Source organism: Cavia porcellus, unplaced genomic scaffold, assembly GCF_034190915.1.
Source record: "Cavia porcellus strain 051 isolate PalLab524CR breed Dunkin Hartley unplaced genomic scaffold, mCavPor4.1 scaffold_9, whole genome shotgun sequence".
Taxonomy (NCBI): Eukaryota; Metazoa; Chordata; class Mammalia; order Rodentia; family Caviidae; genus Cavia; species Cavia porcellus.
The window spans coordinates 90,018,338-90,039,234 of record NW_026947492.1 but is presented as its reverse complement, the minus strand read 5'-3'; the positions used below and the strand labels follow the sequence as shown (position 1 = coordinate 90,039,234).

The 20,897-nt window shown below is 40.8% G+C and overlaps 1 protein-coding gene across 4 annotated transcripts in view; it reads left to right on the top strand.

Moving 5' to 3' along the window:
• LOC100725615 (protein kinase C-binding protein NELL1) overlaps positions 1-20,897 on the top strand; it is a 625,998-nt gene that overhangs the window by 358,104 nt on the left and 246,997 nt on the right. For all 4 annotated transcript variants that reach the window (XM_063256792.1, XM_063256795.1, XM_063256793.1 and 1 more), the window contains exon 13: positions 5,101-5,226. In XM_063256792.1, coding sequence (XP_063112862.1) covers positions 5,101-5,226 — 126 coding nt within the window. The remainder of the gene's footprint in view (positions 1-5,100; positions 5,227-20,897) is intronic.

Below are 20,897 nucleotides of genomic sequence, written 5' to 3'. Positions count from 1 at the left end.
AATTCTTCCCTAATAAGTCTGAATAAATCACATTATTTTATGTAAAGAGGATTCTTTACGCACACTTCTGTATGCTCTCCAGACTCTGCACTTTAATTTAATGACACTGATGCTAAATTTGGGTCTGTGTTTGCTCTGAATGTCTGTGTGGGTGGTAGTTGATGCTATGTGAAGAACTATTATGTCACATCAAGATTCATGGTGAAGTCCGTAAATACACCTTTTAAAAGTGAAAACAAAGTACTTTGCCATCCTGAGGACATAAATCATGTGCTTTCATTACTTCAAAAGACCACCAGACGATGAGCTCTGGTATTTCTAAGGTGACAAGCAATTTATAAGAATAAATTACAACTGGACTACCATTACACTCCAGTTGATATATACAGCAATAAGGATTATAAATGTTTGTTTAGCAATATTTAGCACTATTATAAAAACCTAGACTTTTCTGTTACTAACTTCCTATTCTATAGGAGACACCAAGCTCCTGTGAAAGGCACTGTGTCAGACTGTGCATTCCTGCTGCAAACAGAATGCCTGTATCTGCCTGCTCAGGGGCCTGAGGTTACTGGAGCCCAGTGTGTGAAAATGTTGGAATTTGATTAGAAGAGCTGAGGAAGCAGTGGTGGATGGGGCCACACTACCACATAACCAAGACTATAATCTGGAATAAATGTTCTGAGGATGCTGCCACAGGCGTGGGAGTTAGGAAGTCTGCTTGATTTTGTAGCTATCATGGCACCTTAGGGCACAGAAAGCATCACCACAGCTCTGCAGTGTCACTGAGTGTCAAGACTTGGCACAGCAGAAACAGCGCAACTTTGGAGGTGGACTTCCTGGATCCAAGTCCAAGTTTTCTGCTGAATGGTTTTGTGCCTTGGGTTCTAAGTTGTTTAAGAATCGCTGAGACTCCATCCTGGCATGGGGATACCGATCTTCTAGAGTAGTCCAGATTAAGTTGAATGCTGAAATGTTCGCTGTAGAGTCCCGAGCCGAGTGTCTGACACCTAAAAATGACAGGCACTTTGAATGTGAGGTACCAGGCACTGTTTCTTGTTCTGTTCTGTGTACAAAGTATGTGCTGTTTAGCTGCTTGCTCATCTTACTAACCCTGTAGCTAAAGAGGTGCCTTTGAAGTCAGCCCGTCCTTCTGTAAGATGCTAAGCTCACTGTGGTTCTTCCTAGAAACTTTTTTTTTTTTTTTTTTTTTTGTAGAGAGGGATGATTCAGATGTTTAGCTTGAGACGACTTGAATGGATTTGACATCCTTCCTGGACTCCAGCCTCAGGCTTGGACCCATCTTGCCTTTGGTCTGGGTGAACATCACCTTGAGAGAGGCAGCACCTCGGCCCCCTGTACAGCACCCAGGAGTTAGCTCAGGTCTGCAGCTACAGTCCCCACACCTTTGCGGCCACCCCATCTCTGTCTCTGACATTGGTTCATTCTTCCAGCAGGGAGTTGTGCTCTTTTTCCCCTACTTTATAATTATCCATTACCTCTCAGAGTCTCTCTACTTCTGTGAACATAAAGCACCGTTGTGTGTTCTCTTCTGGAGGTCATTTTCTTCATGCAGCCCAGCCCTCTGAAGATGTTAATTCTGTCTTGACTCTTGTAATCATATTCCTTTTTGAAGCACTCCTGAATCCTGTAGGGCTACATCTTCTGATATGAAGAAGCAATCTTTATTTTGGTGAATCTGTCACTCTGCCACCCTCTTCCATATTCTGAAACTACGAGTTTGCAGTTTCTTCCATTTCTTTCATCTTCTGGAGGTTCAGCTGAATGATTTTCCCCTTCTGTTATCCACCATTTATACCGGGCTGTGTCTTTTGTATGTGCTTTCGTGATGAAGGATAAGCAGCAAAGATAAGATCATGGCACTTTAATTTTCTGGTGCATTTTTCAGCTTTTTGGCTTTATTTTAGTTCTGCCAAAATTACAAATGGTATGAACTGGAAACCAAACATACTCTGAGCCAAAACATGTGAGCAGCAAGGATGTATGACCACGGCGTCTGGGATGGTTCACAGAGAGCAAAGATTGGATTAAATCTATGTGAGCAATTTTCCCTGAGGTTTTCTAAGCAGTTCTTTGTCTATTTTTTTAAAATATCTTGATTCAAGTCCTTAGAGTGCCATGAAACAAGGGGATGGCCTGTTTGATTTGCATCAGACTAAGTAACTTCTTTAAACCCTGATGAGCTGGGGACTCTCAGTGGTTGGTTGCACAGAGACCAAAGGAGGGTCGTCTGGGAGGAACAGACAAGGATCCTTGACAGAGACACAGCTATTGCTGTCAGCAGCCTGCTCACCAGTTGTGGCCTATGGGTGAAGACTGAATTGCCTTCAAGGCAAGACCTGCCTAGGTTCTCATCTTGAAGAATGGCTGGGCCCCTCAGCAGTGCAAGGCAGACCCGTGTGTGACTGTGTTCCTGTGAGTGAAAGACCAACATAATTTATCCTTTAGCATGTGCTGCTCAATCCATTCGCCTCACTGCAGGTGGAGTGATACTTTAAAAACAGAAATTAGATTGTGTTCCTGGCCTGATGAAAGTTTGGGCTTCTACACGTAGCCACCAGGACCTGTGTCTTGAGCTTGTCTTTCAAGTTACATCTCAAACAGGCACAGCTCCTGCCTGTAACCAGTCTTCTGGAACGTTCTTCTCTGTTTGCTGTGTTGTTTCTCTCCCCTTTCTCTGTTTCACTTCTATTTCAGATCATAGATGGAGCATCATTTCCATAGCAAATTGTCTCTGACTCTCCTGGAGGTCAAATCCCCTTGTTAAAGTGTGCCATGTCCTTGCTTGAAATTGTTGTAGGTTTGTTTTAATAACTTGTTAGGCAATTAAAAACTAGGATGGCATTTTGTTCATCACATTGCCTCTGGACTTGGTAGGAGCTTCACTAATATTCTTTGGGAGTCATGATTAAGTGATTCTCCCTTTTCCTAAATCTACAAAGAAAAAATTAGTCTCCAAAGTGTCCTTCTGGGTACCCATCTCATTCTCTACTTGGTGAATTCTGATTCACATTTTTGGATCAATCTTTGTGATCTTTTTTTTTTTTTTTCTTTTTGAGTTGCCTTTCATAGTTACGTTTGTAGTAGTAAGAGGGGGCTCAATGGCTTAACTCCACAAGAATACATTTCTAGGTTATATAACAAGTTCATCAGTCCGGCCTGGTGGCCTGTTTCTCACCTAGAGCCTCAGCAGGAAGGACTATTCAACTCTGCACTTCTGTGGTGTGGAACACAGGGATAGGAAAATGTGCTAAGCCAGATGTTGGCTCTGACCTTTCTATCTAGAAGTGATACCTGAGTGCCTGTGCTCAGATTCCATGCTCAGTCATATGGTCAGGCTTTTATTAAAAGAGAGTGGAGGGGTTCACTTGTGTTCTCTGAAAATGGGTGAGATGTTATGGACATCAGTAATCCAGACCAAACTTTCCCAACACCTGACTCCTCCTGGATATCCAAACTGTCACTCCCAGTACTTCATTCTTTCTGCCCTTCTCTGTCCCTTAATCTTAATACTCTGTGATTCCATCTTTTAGCTTGTGTGTTCTAGCACCATCACTGCAGTAATTCCTTGCTTCCCTCAGGATTCTGGCTCTGGGTTGGGTCCCCTGGACTCAACTGTGAGATGGAGACCAGCATAGGAAGTTGTTGATTACCTGAGTCCTGTCATCAATTTCTAGTGTTGTGTCTCATATCATGGTTACAAGACTCTTGCTAACTGCGGGTCTCTTTTTAAGATCTCAATGACACAACAGTAGTTTTTATTTATAGCCCTACAAATCTTTTACCCTGAAAATGGTCTGCTGTTATATCAGCGTGTTTTATTAGGAAATAAATCAATGTACTTTTCTCTTAAAAATAAATAGATTTATGAGTTTTCTAATGACCCAATATAGTCATTTTTATCCTTAGTTTCTGTGTATTAAGGGTCGTAGGACATCGGTGATTATCTTCATTGAAACACTATTGAGTAATTGCCATTTTTAGGGAGTGATTTGAAGTAAATCATAGTGAATAAGATACTGGTCTATGAGTTCAAACACAAAGTACAGCAATCTGAGTGTGGTGGCTGATTTTGCATCAGGTATTTAAGTTCTCTGAACAGTGATTTGCTAAAACTTACAGGTGTTTTTAGTTTGTTCAAGGATTTTCATGTGTATCAAGTTGGATGATGTCTTCAAAGACACACACCTTAGAAACAGAACTGATCCTTAGATCAAACTGATGGGGATCCCGGGTTCCACAGAGTAAATGCAAGTCATTGGCCATTGAATAGTGGATCCACAAACAGAGCTCATATTTCCCATCTTGGATTCCCAGCTATAATCTGCCTCTGTCTCCATCTTTTATCAGCAATTTGAATAAAATGAACCTAAATCCATTTTTGAACACATTAATTTCCAGAAAAATATTCTCTCGACTTAAAGTTGAAAGTTATGTCAGTTTGTATCATAAACTCTTATGAAAAAAAGAAGATGGTACTCTGGCCTCTGTGCCAAAGAGAATAGTAGTTTTTTGGATTCAGCCTGTTATTCTATCACAAGGGCTGGGACCCCAGATTGGAGGATGAAAGGCACTGATTTGCCTCAGACACAGCTGCTGTCTGTTCACAACAGAGGAAGAACTGGCTGCAGCATCATTTTGTAACAGATGGATTAGAGCATGTCTTAGTTCAACACATGAGCAGAGAAGGGCTAGATTCCCTTGATATGTCTGATAAAGGCTTCCCATGTACTGTAGATGCCCAATAAATATTAATTGGTATCAACTCATGGGATGCAGAACTCCTTGATTTTGAACGTTTAAGCACAATCACCTCCTTGGCGAGAGATGAATAACTGATTTTGTCTTCATCCTTCTTGGACTCTTCCCTGTTACATCTCACACACATTTTCCTAGAAGTACTTTTCACTCAGGATAGGATCTAATGCATCACTTAATTTGTGCTTGGGTTTCGGTTTTACTGTGTCTCTTTTTTCCTCTTCAGTGAGCATTCGCCTTTTGTAATTTCACTGTAAGATGATCACACTGTGGTTCAGTTACTTGACTAAACAGATATTGTTTCTTTTTTTTCCCTTCCAGATATTGATGAATGCACTGCTAAGATGCATTACTGTCATGCCAATACTGTGTGTGTCAACCTTCCAGGCTTATATCGCTGTGACTGTATCCCGGGTTACATTCGTGTAGATGACTTCTCTTGCACAGGTGAGTGCAACAAACAACGTTTTCTAATTCATCCCTGCTCTGCACCATGTCTGTGTTGTTACACTAGCACCTAGTATACAAAAATACTTTTACTTAAATAATTCTCTTCCATAATTTCACCCTCGCATTCTGAAAAGGAACTAATAGTATGAGAATGTTTGTCTGCATAACAGATTTCCACACCCAGTATTTCCGCCTGTGTACCTGTGTGTGTACATGTCTGGGGGTGCAGTGAAACTGAAGTCCTAGCTGCCTGTGGTAACACTGAGGAGCTTAGAGATATCAGTTCAAAAAGTGGAAAGATTCAAACATTTTCCTTCCATTATAATTAAATGTTTTTCTGTGTGAGAAATGAACTTTGAGAAAGATAAGTGGTACCTTGAAGTAGGCGGCAAGAGTGCTTGTTGGTCACATATCAGGCATGTGGGAGCCACGCAAGATTATGCTGCTTTATATTTTCTTGCTGTCATTTCCCACCTCTTCTTCTTCTGTCACTGAGCTTAGACTGACCTGGAGCACTCTGTGAACACAGGAGGTCTTGGCGGGCATTTGCTTTTTTGTTCCAATGTCTTCCCAGTCATGTATCTGCAGATATCAACCTGATGTTGGTTAAGGGTAGTAGAAGATTGCAGGTCTTTCTTTGCTTGGGTCAAATATATTTAAATGCTCATTAGCACTGTAAAGTAATATAATTTGGGGTTCTTTTGAAGGTATTTACCCGACTCCTGACTCTTTCTGTCTTAGCACTGTCATATGAAACTGTGTTCTTCCCTGGGAATGTGGTGCCACCTAATTTCTTTCTCTGAATGATCTTTGCAGAAACATAGAAAGTTGGAGAAGTCAAAGAATCATACATGATTCTTTTGATGTTTCCTGTTGTGTGTTCAAAGTTGCTGCTGTTTAGGGAAAGGATGGGAAAGCTCAGAGAGAGCAGGATTCTGAGGTTACGTGAGGACAGCTGTCATCTCCCTCTCTTCTCTATAGTGCTGTTAAGACCGTTAGGAAAACATGAGAGACATCCTAAGGGCTAAATTTCCATGGGACCAGTAAACAAACATGTTGTAAAAACCTGTGTGGTTACTGGTGACTGTCACTCTTCTCACTAGTAAATGAAGCTCATAACTCAGCTTAACCCCAAGATGACACAAAGCTGCCGACTGTCTCCCCGAACAATAGCTCCACATCATGAGCCTCATTAAATGAGATGAAGGCAGGCTGAGGTGACTTCAGTGTGCCACCCCTGCTCTTGTGACCTTGCTGAAGGCGGTGGGAAACCCTGTGTACTTATCAAACTCCTGGGAAAGGCAGGTCTCCACCTGGTAGTCTGTGTGTGGAACAGGATGGGAAACGTGTTATCTGAGGAGCTGGCTCCAGCATTATTTTAGGAAGTGAAATGTGCTGTTTGGAATAAAAGACAAAAGCATGGATCCTGCAAGGTAGCCAAGCACCCCTTCTTCACTGGAAAAGAATAAATAGCTCTGTGGGGGGAAAAAACCAGCATCACACAGCTTTTTGTTTTGTTGATCATGTAGGTGTATTTGCCTAGGAGGAAATAGAAAGAGTTAGAAATCACAACGGTGAGGAAAATCTGGGGAGAGGGCATACAAGATGGGGGCCAGTCAGAGAGCGAGAGGCTGGGTGCTGGGACAGCACAGGTGAAGAAGACCCAAGGGAAACAGGGAGGAGAGGACTTTTTACAACAGGAATGTTGGGCTGGGAGACAGCTAGCAGCAGAGCACCTGCCTGGCGAGTGCTAGGTTGTGAGTTCGATTCCCAGTGCCAGGACACAGGAACCAAAACAACAACAACAGAACCTCCCTCCAGACTCTGAGATCTGTGGTAAATTCCCTTTCCCCTTAATGAGGGGTACACACTCCTCCACCCAAGAGGGAGCACGTTGACATGACTCCTGCTCTTTGTCACCTGTATTTTTAATGTGCTGTTGTAAATCTTTTGATTTGAGTAGGATTCCACTGTTGCTAACACCTGAATTTCTCTTTCCAGCTCCCATCTTTCTCTGGAGCTTCTGAATCATAGATTCAGCTTGATGTCTACATACAGTTGTGTAAGGAAGCATTTCATATGGACTATGTGTAGGACAGATACTTTAATTTCTTCCCACATATGCAAATCTTCTCTTAAAACTCTTCCCATCTCAGCAAATGAAGGTACCATCTGCCCAGTTTAAATGGGAGTCCAAGGGTTCTGCTTGATTACTCTTCCTCCCTCGTGGACAGATTTGATTGCTGTGTCATCCGCCTTGTTGATTGTGCTTCTCATCCTGTCCACTTCTTTCCATGTCTCCTATTATCACCCTAGAGGACTTCTGCAGTTGTCTCCACTCTAGTCCGACTCCACTATATTCCATTCTTCACATAGCAGTCGGAGCAACCTTTTAAAAATTAGAAATCACACAAATGCTTGAGACACTGACACATGTCTCACCACACAGGAAATCAAATCCTTACTTTATTATTTTGACGTATAGCACCAAGTGATTCCTCTCTTCTGCGTCTCTGCCTCTCTCTTGTACCATTTTGCTTTTTATCATTACAAGACGATGACCCTGCAACTTGTCTTCTCCATTTAAAACATTTCTTCTTCCTCGTTTCTTTGCATGCACTGTTGCCCCTTCTCGGAAGTCTTTTTGTCTTGATATTTACGTAGAAGGCTTGCTCTTAAGATTTAGATCTTCGCCTAGAAGCAGCTAACAGTGACTCAGAGAGGCTTTTATTTGTCAGTATAAATAGCCACCCATGTTTTCCCTCGCTGTACTACTTGACTTTATTTCTCTCAGTGTATCTCATCACTGTCTGCCTAAGGTTTGTGGTGTGTGTGTGTGTGTGTGTGTGTGTGTGTGTGTGTGTGTGTGTTCACCCTCAGACTGAGGGCCTTACTTCATGCATACTAGCCAAATCCTCTAACTGTGAGCTACATATCAGCCCTTGAATGGTCTCAGTTGTAAGTGGTTTTTGTTTGTCTCTCTTCACTAGAATTTAAACTCTGAGAACAGGAATCTTTTGCTCTTATGTTTCCTGCTATCTCATGACTGCCTAGCACACTGTATGTCATACAGAATTCAACTAGTATTTGCTGAGTTAAACAATGCATAAAACTAAAGGACCTTGTGCAGATTCTCTGCTTCTCAAAACTTCATTTATGGAATGTTGTCCGTATCTGCCATACCTAAAGACTAGTGTGAACGTCAGTTAGCAATAATATGTGTGAAGATACTGAGTATGACATCAAGTCATGATAGCATATTCTGCAGTAACCAGCACCTTAAATATGCAGCAACTTAACATAACACTGGTAATTCCTGCTGTGGTATTTGTCTACCACTGATCAACAGGAGCGTTCTGTTTATAGCTACACTGGAGTATGTTCTGATAGAGCAGTTCCTATGGGGAAAATTGTCAGCCTCCAAGACAGGAAAGAGAGCCTGAAAGCCTGAAATGTTCTGGCCAAAAGTGGGCAACTTCCCTCCTAACCCATTGACTAATGCTAGTCATTGGTCCGTTCCAGAACAAAGGAATGAAGAAATGCCTTCCTAGCACATGTTCTGGAGAGAAACAGGAGCTGCTGATGACAGAGTCTAATGCATTCTATAGGGACTCATACTGGACAGAGTCTTAGCAAACAGAGTTTCTTTGGATGTGAGGACCTGAAGAGCTGTTGATGAATCCGGTGTCAGTAACAGATGAACATTCAGAAAATAGTTGCAACATTTAACAAATTATGGAAAGTACTGTAGTGGCAGGGAGAATAAACAGAATCCAGTAGGAATAAGACCCTTGATTGTAAAGATAAAGTATTGATGATGATGATGATGATGATGATGATGGTGGTGGTTTGCAAGCCCAGGGGAGTTATTGGATTACCGAGGCAGGTTGTCAGCTGTGCCTGGATCAGGTTAGGATTTACAGAAATCCCTTAGGAATGGGGACATGTGAGCTGGGTTTGGTGGCACACACTTGTGATGTAAGCACTTGGGAGACTGAGGCAGGAGGAGCCTAGTGAATTCTCAGCCTGCCTGGGGTACCTAGTGAGTTCAAGTCCAATCTGCACTACACAGTGAGACCCTGTCTCACTGTAAAACAGATCAACAGATCTATTGAGGATTGTGAATGAGGGAAAAGAGTCCTAAAGGACAAGTAATGTCTTAGGTAGTTATTTCTCCTCTAGTGTCAATTCCAAAAGTGTCCTCTGTCAACACTTTAGTAGTTAACCAGACTGATTCTCTGGAATTCTGAAGTGTACTTTGGCATCCACAAAGTAAGCTTCTAGATCAGCTATGCTTTATTCCCCAACGTAGATACGATCCTCACCCATTTCCTTATTGGCAAACAAAAAAATTACCTTTTCCCTGAGGTAACTTGTTTATGTGATAAATGAGGTGTGTAATAGCTATACAGTGTTATAAAGATTTTTTTCAGATGTTAAATTTTCAGTACTCTATTTGCTAAACTAATCCTTCTTCACAGTCTTAGAAGAGTTTCAGTGACGTGTTGGATGTTTAATGGTCTGTGGTTATTACTCCTTGACAAACTGCAGGGAAGAGAGCCTTTCCTGATCCCACTGACAGCAGAACCAAAGATTCCGGGCTAAGCATAGAATTGGAGGGGAAAGCCAGTGAGGTATTCAGATAAGGAACTGCAGCCTTTACTCAGTTACATTTTCTTATTAAGATTATAAGATTATAAAAAGAATAGCTGAGCATACTTCTGTGATCCTGGCATTCTTGGGAAGCCTATACATGGGGGATTGCCCAGCCTAGGCAGTTTATGAGATCTTGACTCAAAATTAAAAAAATAAAATTAAATGGCCAGGTGTGGTGGTGCACATGTGTAATCCCAGCACTTGGGAGACTGAAGCAGGAGGAGCACTGTGAATTTGAGGCCTGGGCTACAGAGTGCATTCAAGGCAGCCTGAAATACATAGTGACCTGACCTCAAAAAGACAAACAAAAAAACAAAACAAACAAAAAAACCCACTTTTTAAAAAAATAAATGATTGGGGATGTAGCTCAGTGCAAAGCCCTGGGTTCAATCACCAGTATGTCCAAAAACATTGTCTCTATAGGATAATAATGCTCAAGAGTTTAAAATGGAGCACTTTTGTTTAGAATTTAAAACTGAAAATCCCTGATGTACTGTGCACCTGGGCTCTGTAGGTTTTCCACGAAACTTCTTGTGGCCTTTTTAAGGATGGAAGCATTTAGCCTTTGACAATGGAGGATGTGTTTTGGCCTTGAAATTAGTATGAGCTTGGATCAATTCATCCCCTGTAAGAGATTCCTTAGCTATAAAATTTGTAACTGGAAAAGTCACCGATTAGCATTTTATGGGGTTTGTTCTTTCCCATATTCTTTTAGTTTTTGGAATGGTCAGTCTGCTGATTTCTTGGCCTCTAATGTTCCTGTATTCCAGGTAAACCCCTCATGCTTTGGCTGTTTGATAAGATGTTATCATTAGCGATGCAGGCAGTTTGAAAGCAGGGTCCTTGTGATTTATAAGGAAAGTGTGCAGCAGTAAGACAGGTGCTTGACGGAAATGGGTAAGCACTCATTTTTATGCCAAAAATTTCCCATGGAGGCAAGACATAAAGGGAAAGAGTGAGATAACAATGTCTCATGTGATTTCTATTACCTCACTAAAGGAGTTTTTATTCTCTTGATGTTGGCATGGAGCATACCTTGGGAGAAACATATATTAGAAACAGAGAAGGCTTAAAGAGTGAGATACAATAGTCTATTAATTTAATGGCTTGGATTAAGCACCTTGTAATGCAAAGAGGTTAGGCAACTGTTTAAATGCCTTCGGAGTAAGAGTGAGTTGTTGGAAAGTTTAGGTGAGGTTTCTGGAGCACGGCTTCTGCCCAGAGGTGAGGAAGTAGAGAACATTTTCCATCGTGGGATGCTTGAAATTTTCTCGCTGAGCAGAGGCATAAGATGTGGAACTAAATAGAACGTTCTCTAACTTGATAATGTCAGGTCCTAAATTATTCACGGATTGCCCTTATCTTCTGAGCACAGTGTTTGGATGACTGTCTTTAGTTTTGGCTGTTGGTTCACCTTAGGGTCAAGTTGCTGAACATCGACTTGACTTTGAGTCTCTGAAGAGGTGATGCTGGTGAAGAGGAAAGCAGGTGTAAGCAGGCAGCAGGCGAGTGAAGATGACAAGATGCATCAACCCTCAAGCTGAACAGAATCACTGTGCATCGCATATAGTCTGTGGGCCTTCAGCCCATTACACTGTAGTTTATAAATGGCTGTCACCAGGAAGCCAGCCATTAACAGATACGTCAAGGCTGTGGGGAAGAAGGAACTCTTCTCTGCTGTTGGTGGGAGTGTAGATTGGTTCAACCACTGTGGAAATAAGTGTGGAGATTTCTCAAAAAACTAGGATTGGAGGTCCCATTTGGCCCAGCCATTCCACTTGGGTATCTTTCTAGAAGAATTAAAACATCATACCACCATCATACCATGGGTGATATATACATAGCCATGTATATAGCAACCCAATTTGTAATAGTTAAATCTTGGAAGCAACTCAAGTGCCCATCAACTGAGGAATGGGTAAAGAAGAGGTGGTATTTCTATCAATGGAATATTACTTGGCTATAAAGAAGGATAAACTTGAAGCTTTTAGACATAAATGGATATAACTTGAGACCATACTCATAAGTGAAATAAATCAAAATATGTAAATATTGTATTGTCTCCCCAGTGAAAAAAAGCTGACAGAGTAATAAGATCCAAAATGTACACTGGTATTATGATAGTGAAAAGGAAGGAAAGCACTCAAAATGAAAGAACAACTGGGATAGGGGAACTGAGACAAGAAAGAAGGGAAAATATTATATGTATATAGATACACATCTATGTTAGTGTATATATGCAAGATGGACAACTAAACTATTAGTCTGTGTAAGTTCGTCAAAAAGATCAGTGCTTTCAATATTTGAGCAATTATTTCATGTTTGATCAATTATTTCAAAATCTCATAAGCTGTACAACTACTTTTAAAATGACACTGAAATATATTAGTTTTAATTTGCTATTTTTTGAAATTTTGCATTATTTTTAGGGTTTTTTTTTTTGCTTTGCTTTTAAAATAACATAAGATAATAAAATGCCATATCCAAAGTGTCATAGATTACAGTACTATATTTGTTTATCAGAAAACACTTACTGGTAAATCAGATAATAAAAGTGAAATTAAGCTCTGTACTTTTGGATATCCCAAAACCCGCCTAGCAGGTCTGATGGGAGTCATGAGATGCTCGCCTTTGTTTCGACTATTCGGTCTTTTTCTTCTGTTCTCTTAGATAATTAGTTTCTCTTCCTTCCCCTTCTGTTCCCCAGAGAAGGTGTGTGACTGTGTCAGAAGTAGGGTTCCAGAATTCTTAATCCAGGTGGAGATGGCCAGGTCTCACTTCAAGGTAAAAATAGTTGAGACATTAAAAATCAAATACAATATAAAATAAAATAAGATGTCAGTGCCTGGGATCTCTTCTTAGAGGTTTTAATTTCCTTGGGTTTAGGGCTGTGATGCAGCATTGAGGGCACATTTGCTCAGACTTACAGATGCTTTTAACGTGCAGTCAGGTTTGACGGTTACTGCTTTAGTGCAGAACAGAAAGAGCTGGCGTGTTGGGAGCATATCACAGATAATGAAAGGGGAAAACCTTCTTTTGAGGACTAGAGAAGTATTCCCCTAGGCTGTCATGGGTGACACGGAATTGAGGCACTAATGCAGGCACAGGCTTGGACAGCCCTTGAAGGAAGGGTCCTGTTTTCAGAGCTGCACTATGAGTGCGCAAGACACTGAGAGAGAGGGCAGCAGAGGTCTCAGTGGGGAGATCCTGAGCCCTCCAGGATGGCCAGGCTGCTGCAGCGCCTGGCTACTACAGAGGCACAGCTCATCTCCATGGTGACCTGAGTGTCCCCTGGACCAGGGCCAGATTGCTCCCTCACTCTCCATGCCATGGTTAATTCGAACTCTCCGGAGCCATGGTACACCCTGATGGAAGTAGAGAAAGCTCAAAATGACCAAGATATTTCCTTGGAAGAACTCAGAATTACTCATCAAACTGAACTGAAGCAATTATGGAAAGTTACATTACTTGCTCAGACATCTTTGGATCAGGTTGCTTTGCCCATCATGCATGAAAAGGTAAAAGTCAATAGAAGAGAAAAAACTTAAGGGATCCCTCTAAAGAAAGATTGCAGTTTATCTTTTTATGTTTAGTTTTTCCTCGTGTAGTATTGAAAATAAGAATGCTAAAATAATGCCAATGTGTAACAAATCCAGGAAATATATCTTCAGGAGATCATCCCAAGTTTACCTTAAACTTCATGATAGAAATAAATCTGAAGGATATGTTGCATATTTGGTGTTTTGTTGGATGTAAGTGGGAGCTCTTTTGTATTTCAGTTTCTATTATAAAAAATCCAAACCACGTTAGGGGCTGTAGAACAGCTAGGATAAATTATGGAGCTTGCCCTAGGGATTTTGTGCACAAACTTTTTAAGTACTGTGTTGTCCTTAACCCAAATTCATCATAAAAGCCTTGTTAATACTTCTGTATATTGTTGGAGTTGTGCATTCAGAATAACAATTAAATTTCACATAAGGAAGGCAGCTCATTATAATGCATTAGCATTTACAAAACCCATAGAGGCTAGTTTGGTAGCCCTTCTGTTTCTGCATTTGGGTCAGAAAATAACTGGACATTTTTCTTTAACACTCTAGCATTTTATATTATTTTCATCTTAAAGACGTAGTGCATACTTATGGGTAGTTATTTCCATATCGTTTTAAAGGAGAGTGGAATGTCTTAGATCTTGTTTTCTTTCTCCAAGATAAATGAGAAGAAATCTTACATCTTCTCTACTCTCAAAATTGCTGAAACAATTCTAAATTTCAGATCTTTGGATAAGCTGCTGGAAATAAATATTTCTAGACCTTTTGATACTAGCTGTCAAGTTACACCCAAGAAAGACTAGAATAGTTTCACTATCACCTCCAAATTTAGAAGGGAAAAAGTGACTTTCCCACTTATGATTCCTTCTTAAGACTAGAGATAACTATCAGAAGTTCAATCCCAGTGTATTTGTTTTCATGTTCCATTGGCGGAAAGTAGTCTCATGTACCTATTCATAAAATGTGTTTTGGGAATGTAAATAAATCTATCTTGAGTCAAGATTTATTATTTATAGCAGTTGGATAAGAAGTCAAAACAAAATTCAAGTTCTGTTGTCAAGAAGAAAGTGTTGTGCATGTGTGTAGATTTGCAATTGTATGGGTCATTTAGAGCCTTTACTAGAGAATATGTAAAGCTTTCAAAATACTTATTCAAGTTTAGGAGTAACTAAAGATGCCAATTTGAATGCGTAGTAGATACCAATTATACTAAATTTATATATGTGATCCTGTATAATATGTACTTACATATATGTCATTACCCATTTGTGGAGATGGCTCAGGAAATAGGAGCTTTATACACTGATGGTGGAAATGAAATTGTTATGTTCTTTCTTGGGATTAATTTGGCAGTGTGTATCAAAAGGTCTGGAAGTATTTATTTATGAGAACTTATCCCAATGAAAGCATCAAGCACAATTATTTATATCAGAATATTTTCATTATAGTCATTTACTTCACCATTTATCAGAAAAAACCCAGAAGCAACCTCAGTATGCACTAATAGAGATTTGATTAAATTATAATATAGTCATGTAGTGGAACATAATATGTATTAAAATAATATTTAAAGACCATTCAGTATCGAAAACTGAACTTTATGGTGTAAGATGTAAGGCAGGATGTATATTATTTCCCAGTTAAAACAGTAGATAAAGATTATGAATGAACCCGCCATACATGTATATACAAGCATGTAGAAAAGGCAGATTACAAAATCTCCTCTTCAGCCAAATAAACAGGCCACAAAGAGCGATTAGGTGATTATGCCCAACACTTTTTCTCCACATTTTTATGTATTTTCAGATTTTCCATGGCAAAGGAGAACAGTGTGATAGACCGATGTTGTTTTATTAGTAATAATGTTTCAATATTAAAAGTGCTAGTAAAATATTAAAAAAAAAACAAAAAATGCTGGAAAAGTTGACATTAAATGTTTATCTCCTCTGAATCTGTTAAATACACCCCAGTAGATTAAAATAAAGGCTTGTGATGTGAAAGTACTAATACCATTCCTCGCGGCCTGACTTGAAGGGATTCATAGCAATCCTTGTGCTTTACCACACTCCTGGAGGCAAGGCTTTTATAGTTGCCATGCTTAGTCCATTTGCCCTGCTGTACATTAACTGGATGTTTTATAAACAGCAGGAATTTATGTTTCATAGTTCTGGTGTCCAGAAAGTTCCAGAGCAAAGCACAGCATATTTAGGGTCCTGAGACAGCTTAACGTCATAGATAGATTCTTCTACAGAGCTTTTATGTGACACAAGGGCTGAGGATCTCTCAGAGTTCTTCCTTAGTGAGCCTTAGTCACCATCTAGAGGCCTGGTCTCCTCCTTCCACCAGTGTAGGGACAGAATGTCAGCGTGTGATTTTTTAGGGGAATGCAAACATCCCGATCATTGCAGATGCTCTTTCTTTTTTCTTTGAGCACCCAGGCACTGTATGTTTCATAAGTCCTTCTGTCCGAGTTTCCATTGTCAGGGAAGTTGGTTCAGATATTTCTGCACCAGGACTATGACGCAAAGATACTGAGGGAGGAAGAAAAGGCCCAGGATTTCAGTGGCAAAGCAACCATGGAGGGAATATTAGGCAGCATAGATTATCGCTTTACTCCTGCCACTGACGCACCGAATGAATGTCACTAAGTCAATACTTTTTGTTTTATACTTGCAGGAGTAAGATTAAATTGCTCAATGGTTTTCAGCCAGATGAACAGAGATCACAAATAAGATTTCTTTTACAAAATGTTGAGCTTCTTTTAAAAAAGATAATTTCACAAACTATTACTTTTTTAATTCTATAAGTCTCTAAGGTATGGTTCCTGGCCTCTAGGAGATTATGATCTTTTTGGGAGACATAAAATTGATCTTTAAGGAGAATAATTTTATAGGTCACATAACTGAGTGCTGCATTGTGAGCCACAGGCAGTAAACACAATGGGAAAGAGCACAGAAGCCGGGAGAAAGAAGGACATTGATCATGAAGTGGTACAGAGAATGTGTCCTTCAGTGTCCCACAGGACACCGGAGAGGTTTGGGTTAATGTGAGGTGGAAATTAGGGTAAGACAGGCCTGCGTTCCTTTCCCAACTTCCAACTTGGTTTGATTCAGGGAAATGTATGCAGCTTTCTTTTAGGATCTTGCGAAAAGTGACTGAACGAGCATTTGTGAAATGCTTAAAATAAAGCTCAGTGCAGAGCAAACACCCAGGAAAAGCCAGCTATTACAGTCTCTACAGGTGAGGACAGTTACTTGGACAAATGGAGCATAAGAGCTAACGTAGAGCCAAACACCAGAAAGTGATGGAGCAGAAGCAGAGAGGCAGTCCTTCCCACTGCAGAGATTCAATCTACCTGCACTAGAGATTTTTAAAAAAAATTTTTTGGTGCCAGGAATCAAACTCATGACCTTATGATGGCCAGGCAGGCACCTGTACCACTGAACTAAATCCCTGGGCCCAGGAGCTCCTTTGAAATTGCCTTTAAAATGTGAACGCAATGTGGTCCCCCTGTGCTGAGTACACAGCGGCCGCTTTTAGATTGAAAGCAAAGGCCTGGAGCCGAGAGAACACCCGTGTAGCCCACAGCTTTACCACATTGGAGCTTTGGGGTGCCAGGCAGCTTCTTCAAGTGTTCCCTGGCTTGATGTATGATCTCAAGAGAGAATGAGGTGAGGTTTAAACTTAGGAGAATGCCCATCCCATGCTCATAGATGACGGTAATGTTGAAGCTCTAACATTTGCTCACCAGATTTATCTCTTCTTTCCCTCCTTACCAAGCAGCTCTGGAAACACTTCAGAAGACACTAAGGAGCAGGGTGTGTGGCATTCACCTGGAATGTCAGCACCCTGGAAGTCAAAGGCAGGAGGGTTTCAAGTTCCAGCCCAGTCTCTGCAAGTGAGTGACAGGAGGACCCTGTCCCAGTGACAGAGCTGCATTCCAGGTTCAGTGTCCAGTGCAAAGGTAGAGGGAGACAGCACTAAGACCGGTTCGGGGACACCTGGAAAACAACTTGCTTCAAGAAGCCCCATCTAAATAGATCACGTCCAGATTTTCTGGTAACAGGAGCTTGCAGTGAAAGGCTGTAGGTGTGTGATCTATAATGTTTTTGACACCTGGGACAAGTTTTATGGAAAATGGTCCCTCATGGACTGTGGTGGGGCAGTGGTGTTTTCCAGATGATACAACCACATTACATTTATTGTGCACTTTCTTTCTAGTATTATTACACTGTACGTAAAGAAATAACTATTCAACTCACCGTAATGCAGAATAAGCAGGAGCTCTGAGCTTGTTTCCTTGCAGCTAAATGGTCTCATCTGGAGGTGATGAAGGACAGTGACATTCAAAGTGTGTTGCTTGTGTCCATCCTGCTCTGTAACCTCATTTCACTGTCGCTGAAGCTAACTCTGCTTCACAAAGATAAGACGCTGGAAATGGAAGGAAGCTCTTCAGTGCTCTTGTAGCTGTCTTGGGACATTCTGCCTTGATTTTAATATAGAGCATTTGGATATTTGCCACTGTCTGTAGCAAAATTTTAAGGCCACTGTCTTGTGTTATTTCAGGCAATTGATCCTTTTTAGGACAAAGTTGATTCACTTGGATTCTTCTCAAGTGAGTTACAGATCATTCCTTCCTAGTTCTGGAATCTGTTTTGATTGGGAAGTAATGACCAAACCCTTTGACAGCTGAGATAGGTGATCATGCACCAGCTGGGAAGAAGAAAGTCCTGGCTCAGTCTCTTTAGAAATCTCTTCCAATGTTTGAAACATGTTAGAAATTAGAATAGTAACTCATTACTCCCATAATTCTAGTTTGAATCCGAATGGATCCACTTTATCTGCTAGCTTTAACACGACTGTCTTTCTTCCCTGAAGTCACAGATTCATTGAGAAAGGTAAATACATCACACCAGTAAACAAGTTTCGGAATCCCTTCTGTCACTGAAATGTTTGCCAGTGGTAACGGTTTATAAAAGAAAACTCTGCTATGGCTCTCATAGCTCAAAAACTCTAGCCAGTAATCTACCATTAGAAAACTATGTCTCTTCTGTGGATAACGGATGATGTGTACTGTGTGTGCATTTTACAGAGCTGTGTGAACAGATGTAAGTTAAGTCCGTGATGTAGTCAAAGATTGCAAGGAAAACAATTATATAGAGGGCACATGATTCATGGTAGTATTTTATGATAGTCACCCAGAGTCAAACACAAGAGGTGCAGGAGATCTTTCCACACACTGACGACCTAGAGAATTCATCCAAGAGCCTGGATCCCACAAAAATGTCCTACATGAGTCCAGCTGAAGTCCCAGAGCCTGTATTAATGCCTCCCATAAGTCCTAGTGGAGAGGTAGAGCCCGTGACAATGAAACATGCAAATCTGTTTCTTGGATCTGCACTGGGTAGACTGCAAGATCAACAATGGAAGCTACAAAGTCTGCCAGTGAGATGAAGGATCTGTGCCAGTAGGCTGAGATTTCTGTGGTGGAGTAAAGAAGAAACACTCAAAATAAGGGCAGGGTTCCTCTGAAAAGTGCCATAGCCATCCTCAGCAACAGCGAAGTCCCAAGATCCTCAGAGGCTAACAGCCAAGTAGATACCAGGAAGCCAGAGTGACAAACTCCTCCTGGAGATTAAACAGCACATGTCTTCCCCTCCAGAGCCAGGAAGCTATGCTCAAAGTAAGGACCAGAGCTCCTGCAAAGTGAACTGTGGTCATTCTTAGCAACAATGTACTGAGCTCCTCCAATATTAACAGCTGAATTCGTATCAGGTAAGTGAGCATGACAAGCTCCTCCAGGAGAACCAAGGGCTCCAAACAACAACACTTAGGAGAATCCGCAATGCAGTAGAGAACCAATGGCACTAATATTCCTTTCCAGGTTTCCCTTTTATGCTGGTAACTTTCCACAGTGGGCCATCTACAATCAGAACCATGCTAATCCAGTTCAGCTAGGGTTTAAGTTGACCACTAGTTTTTAATCCACCTCAGTCCATGTATATGGCTGATAAGTTAATCATGTCCTACAGAACACTGTTAAGTTCAATAACATTTTTCAGGTAGCCAGCATTTCCCTATGGAAGATAGAGGGTATAGACTCACATTCAAAAATAAGCTTTTTGAGTTGAGTAGTCAAACCAGAAAAGTGCTTGGTCATGTCAGCCACTTTGTCCACTTTTACCAGTGCAAAATTTAGATTTCCTGGTAAGGAATTATTCAGAGATTCAAATCCTGCACTGGTGATGCAACAGTGATGTTGCTTGGGAACAGAAGGGCACATAACGTATTCTTATGCAGATGATCCTGAAAAAATAGATCACACTACAACAAACACAGTTGTCTTGTCAACATTGATGGACCCATCAACCTGAATTTTGTTGCTGAAACATTAATCCTGTCTAATAATTGTGCCTTCTGGTATTTTACCTATTTGTCTAGTTACGGGCCTAAACAAAAGGGGAACACATAACACTGAATGATGGCCTCTCTGAAAAGTTCATGATGAATGTCCTTTACAGTAGGCAAGATCAACTCCTCCCCACCGTGCCACAGTAAAGGGGTTCTCAGCTTTTGCAATGTGGTTAGACACTAAGAATTATGTTCTCATTATAGGCACATTTGGTGAACTGATATCCTTCAGTAACTACTTCTGTTGTTTTGTTCAATGTTTAGGTTTTTTTCTTTTGTAAAATTCCCAAAGTTTGTCTTTTAATACAGTGTTCTTGGCCTTCATGAGGCAAAGCAGTTTTGAGAATTTGAGTGTTTCATTTGATATCCAGCTACCATATATTACAGAAAGTAGTGGTCTGGAGAATGTAAATCACGTGATACAATGGACCTGAATTTAAGTAGGACCTTTGGCATCTTCTTTTAAATAAATCTTTCTTTTTCTTGGCAGTCTTCTATGTTCTCCTATGCAGTCATCAGATCTTTCTCCAGTGACATTTATTTGTTACTAATTTTTTGGCTAGGTTTAACTTGTGGGATTACCAAAGCCATGACTGAAAGAAGTGCAGAGTGAGGGAGAGACGTACAGCTGCAAGTGGTAAATGAAACAGTGGGTAGGTTACTGACAGTGTTGATTTCATACTTAAAGTCTGCCACCTGATACAATTCAGTTTTCATGGGCTATAAGGATTTTATTGAGTGTGCAAACAATTTATTTCTCTCTGTGCAGGCAAGCCTTTTTACTGGTGTTAATTTGTATTTGTAGCCACTCCCCAGCATTAGCATCACTGCCTCAGCTCCACTTCAGATTATCGGGCATTTGACTGTCATAAAGAGCACACCACTAGCTCCTAAGTTCAGGTCATGGTGGGGTTCATACTCCTATGAAGATCTAATCCTGCTGCTGATAAGACCAGAGATGGGACTTAGGGAGAAATGGAAGGGAGGGGAATGATTGTAAGTAGAAGTGAGTCTTTGTGGGCTCATCTTCTGCTCACCCACTCCTGTGCAAGC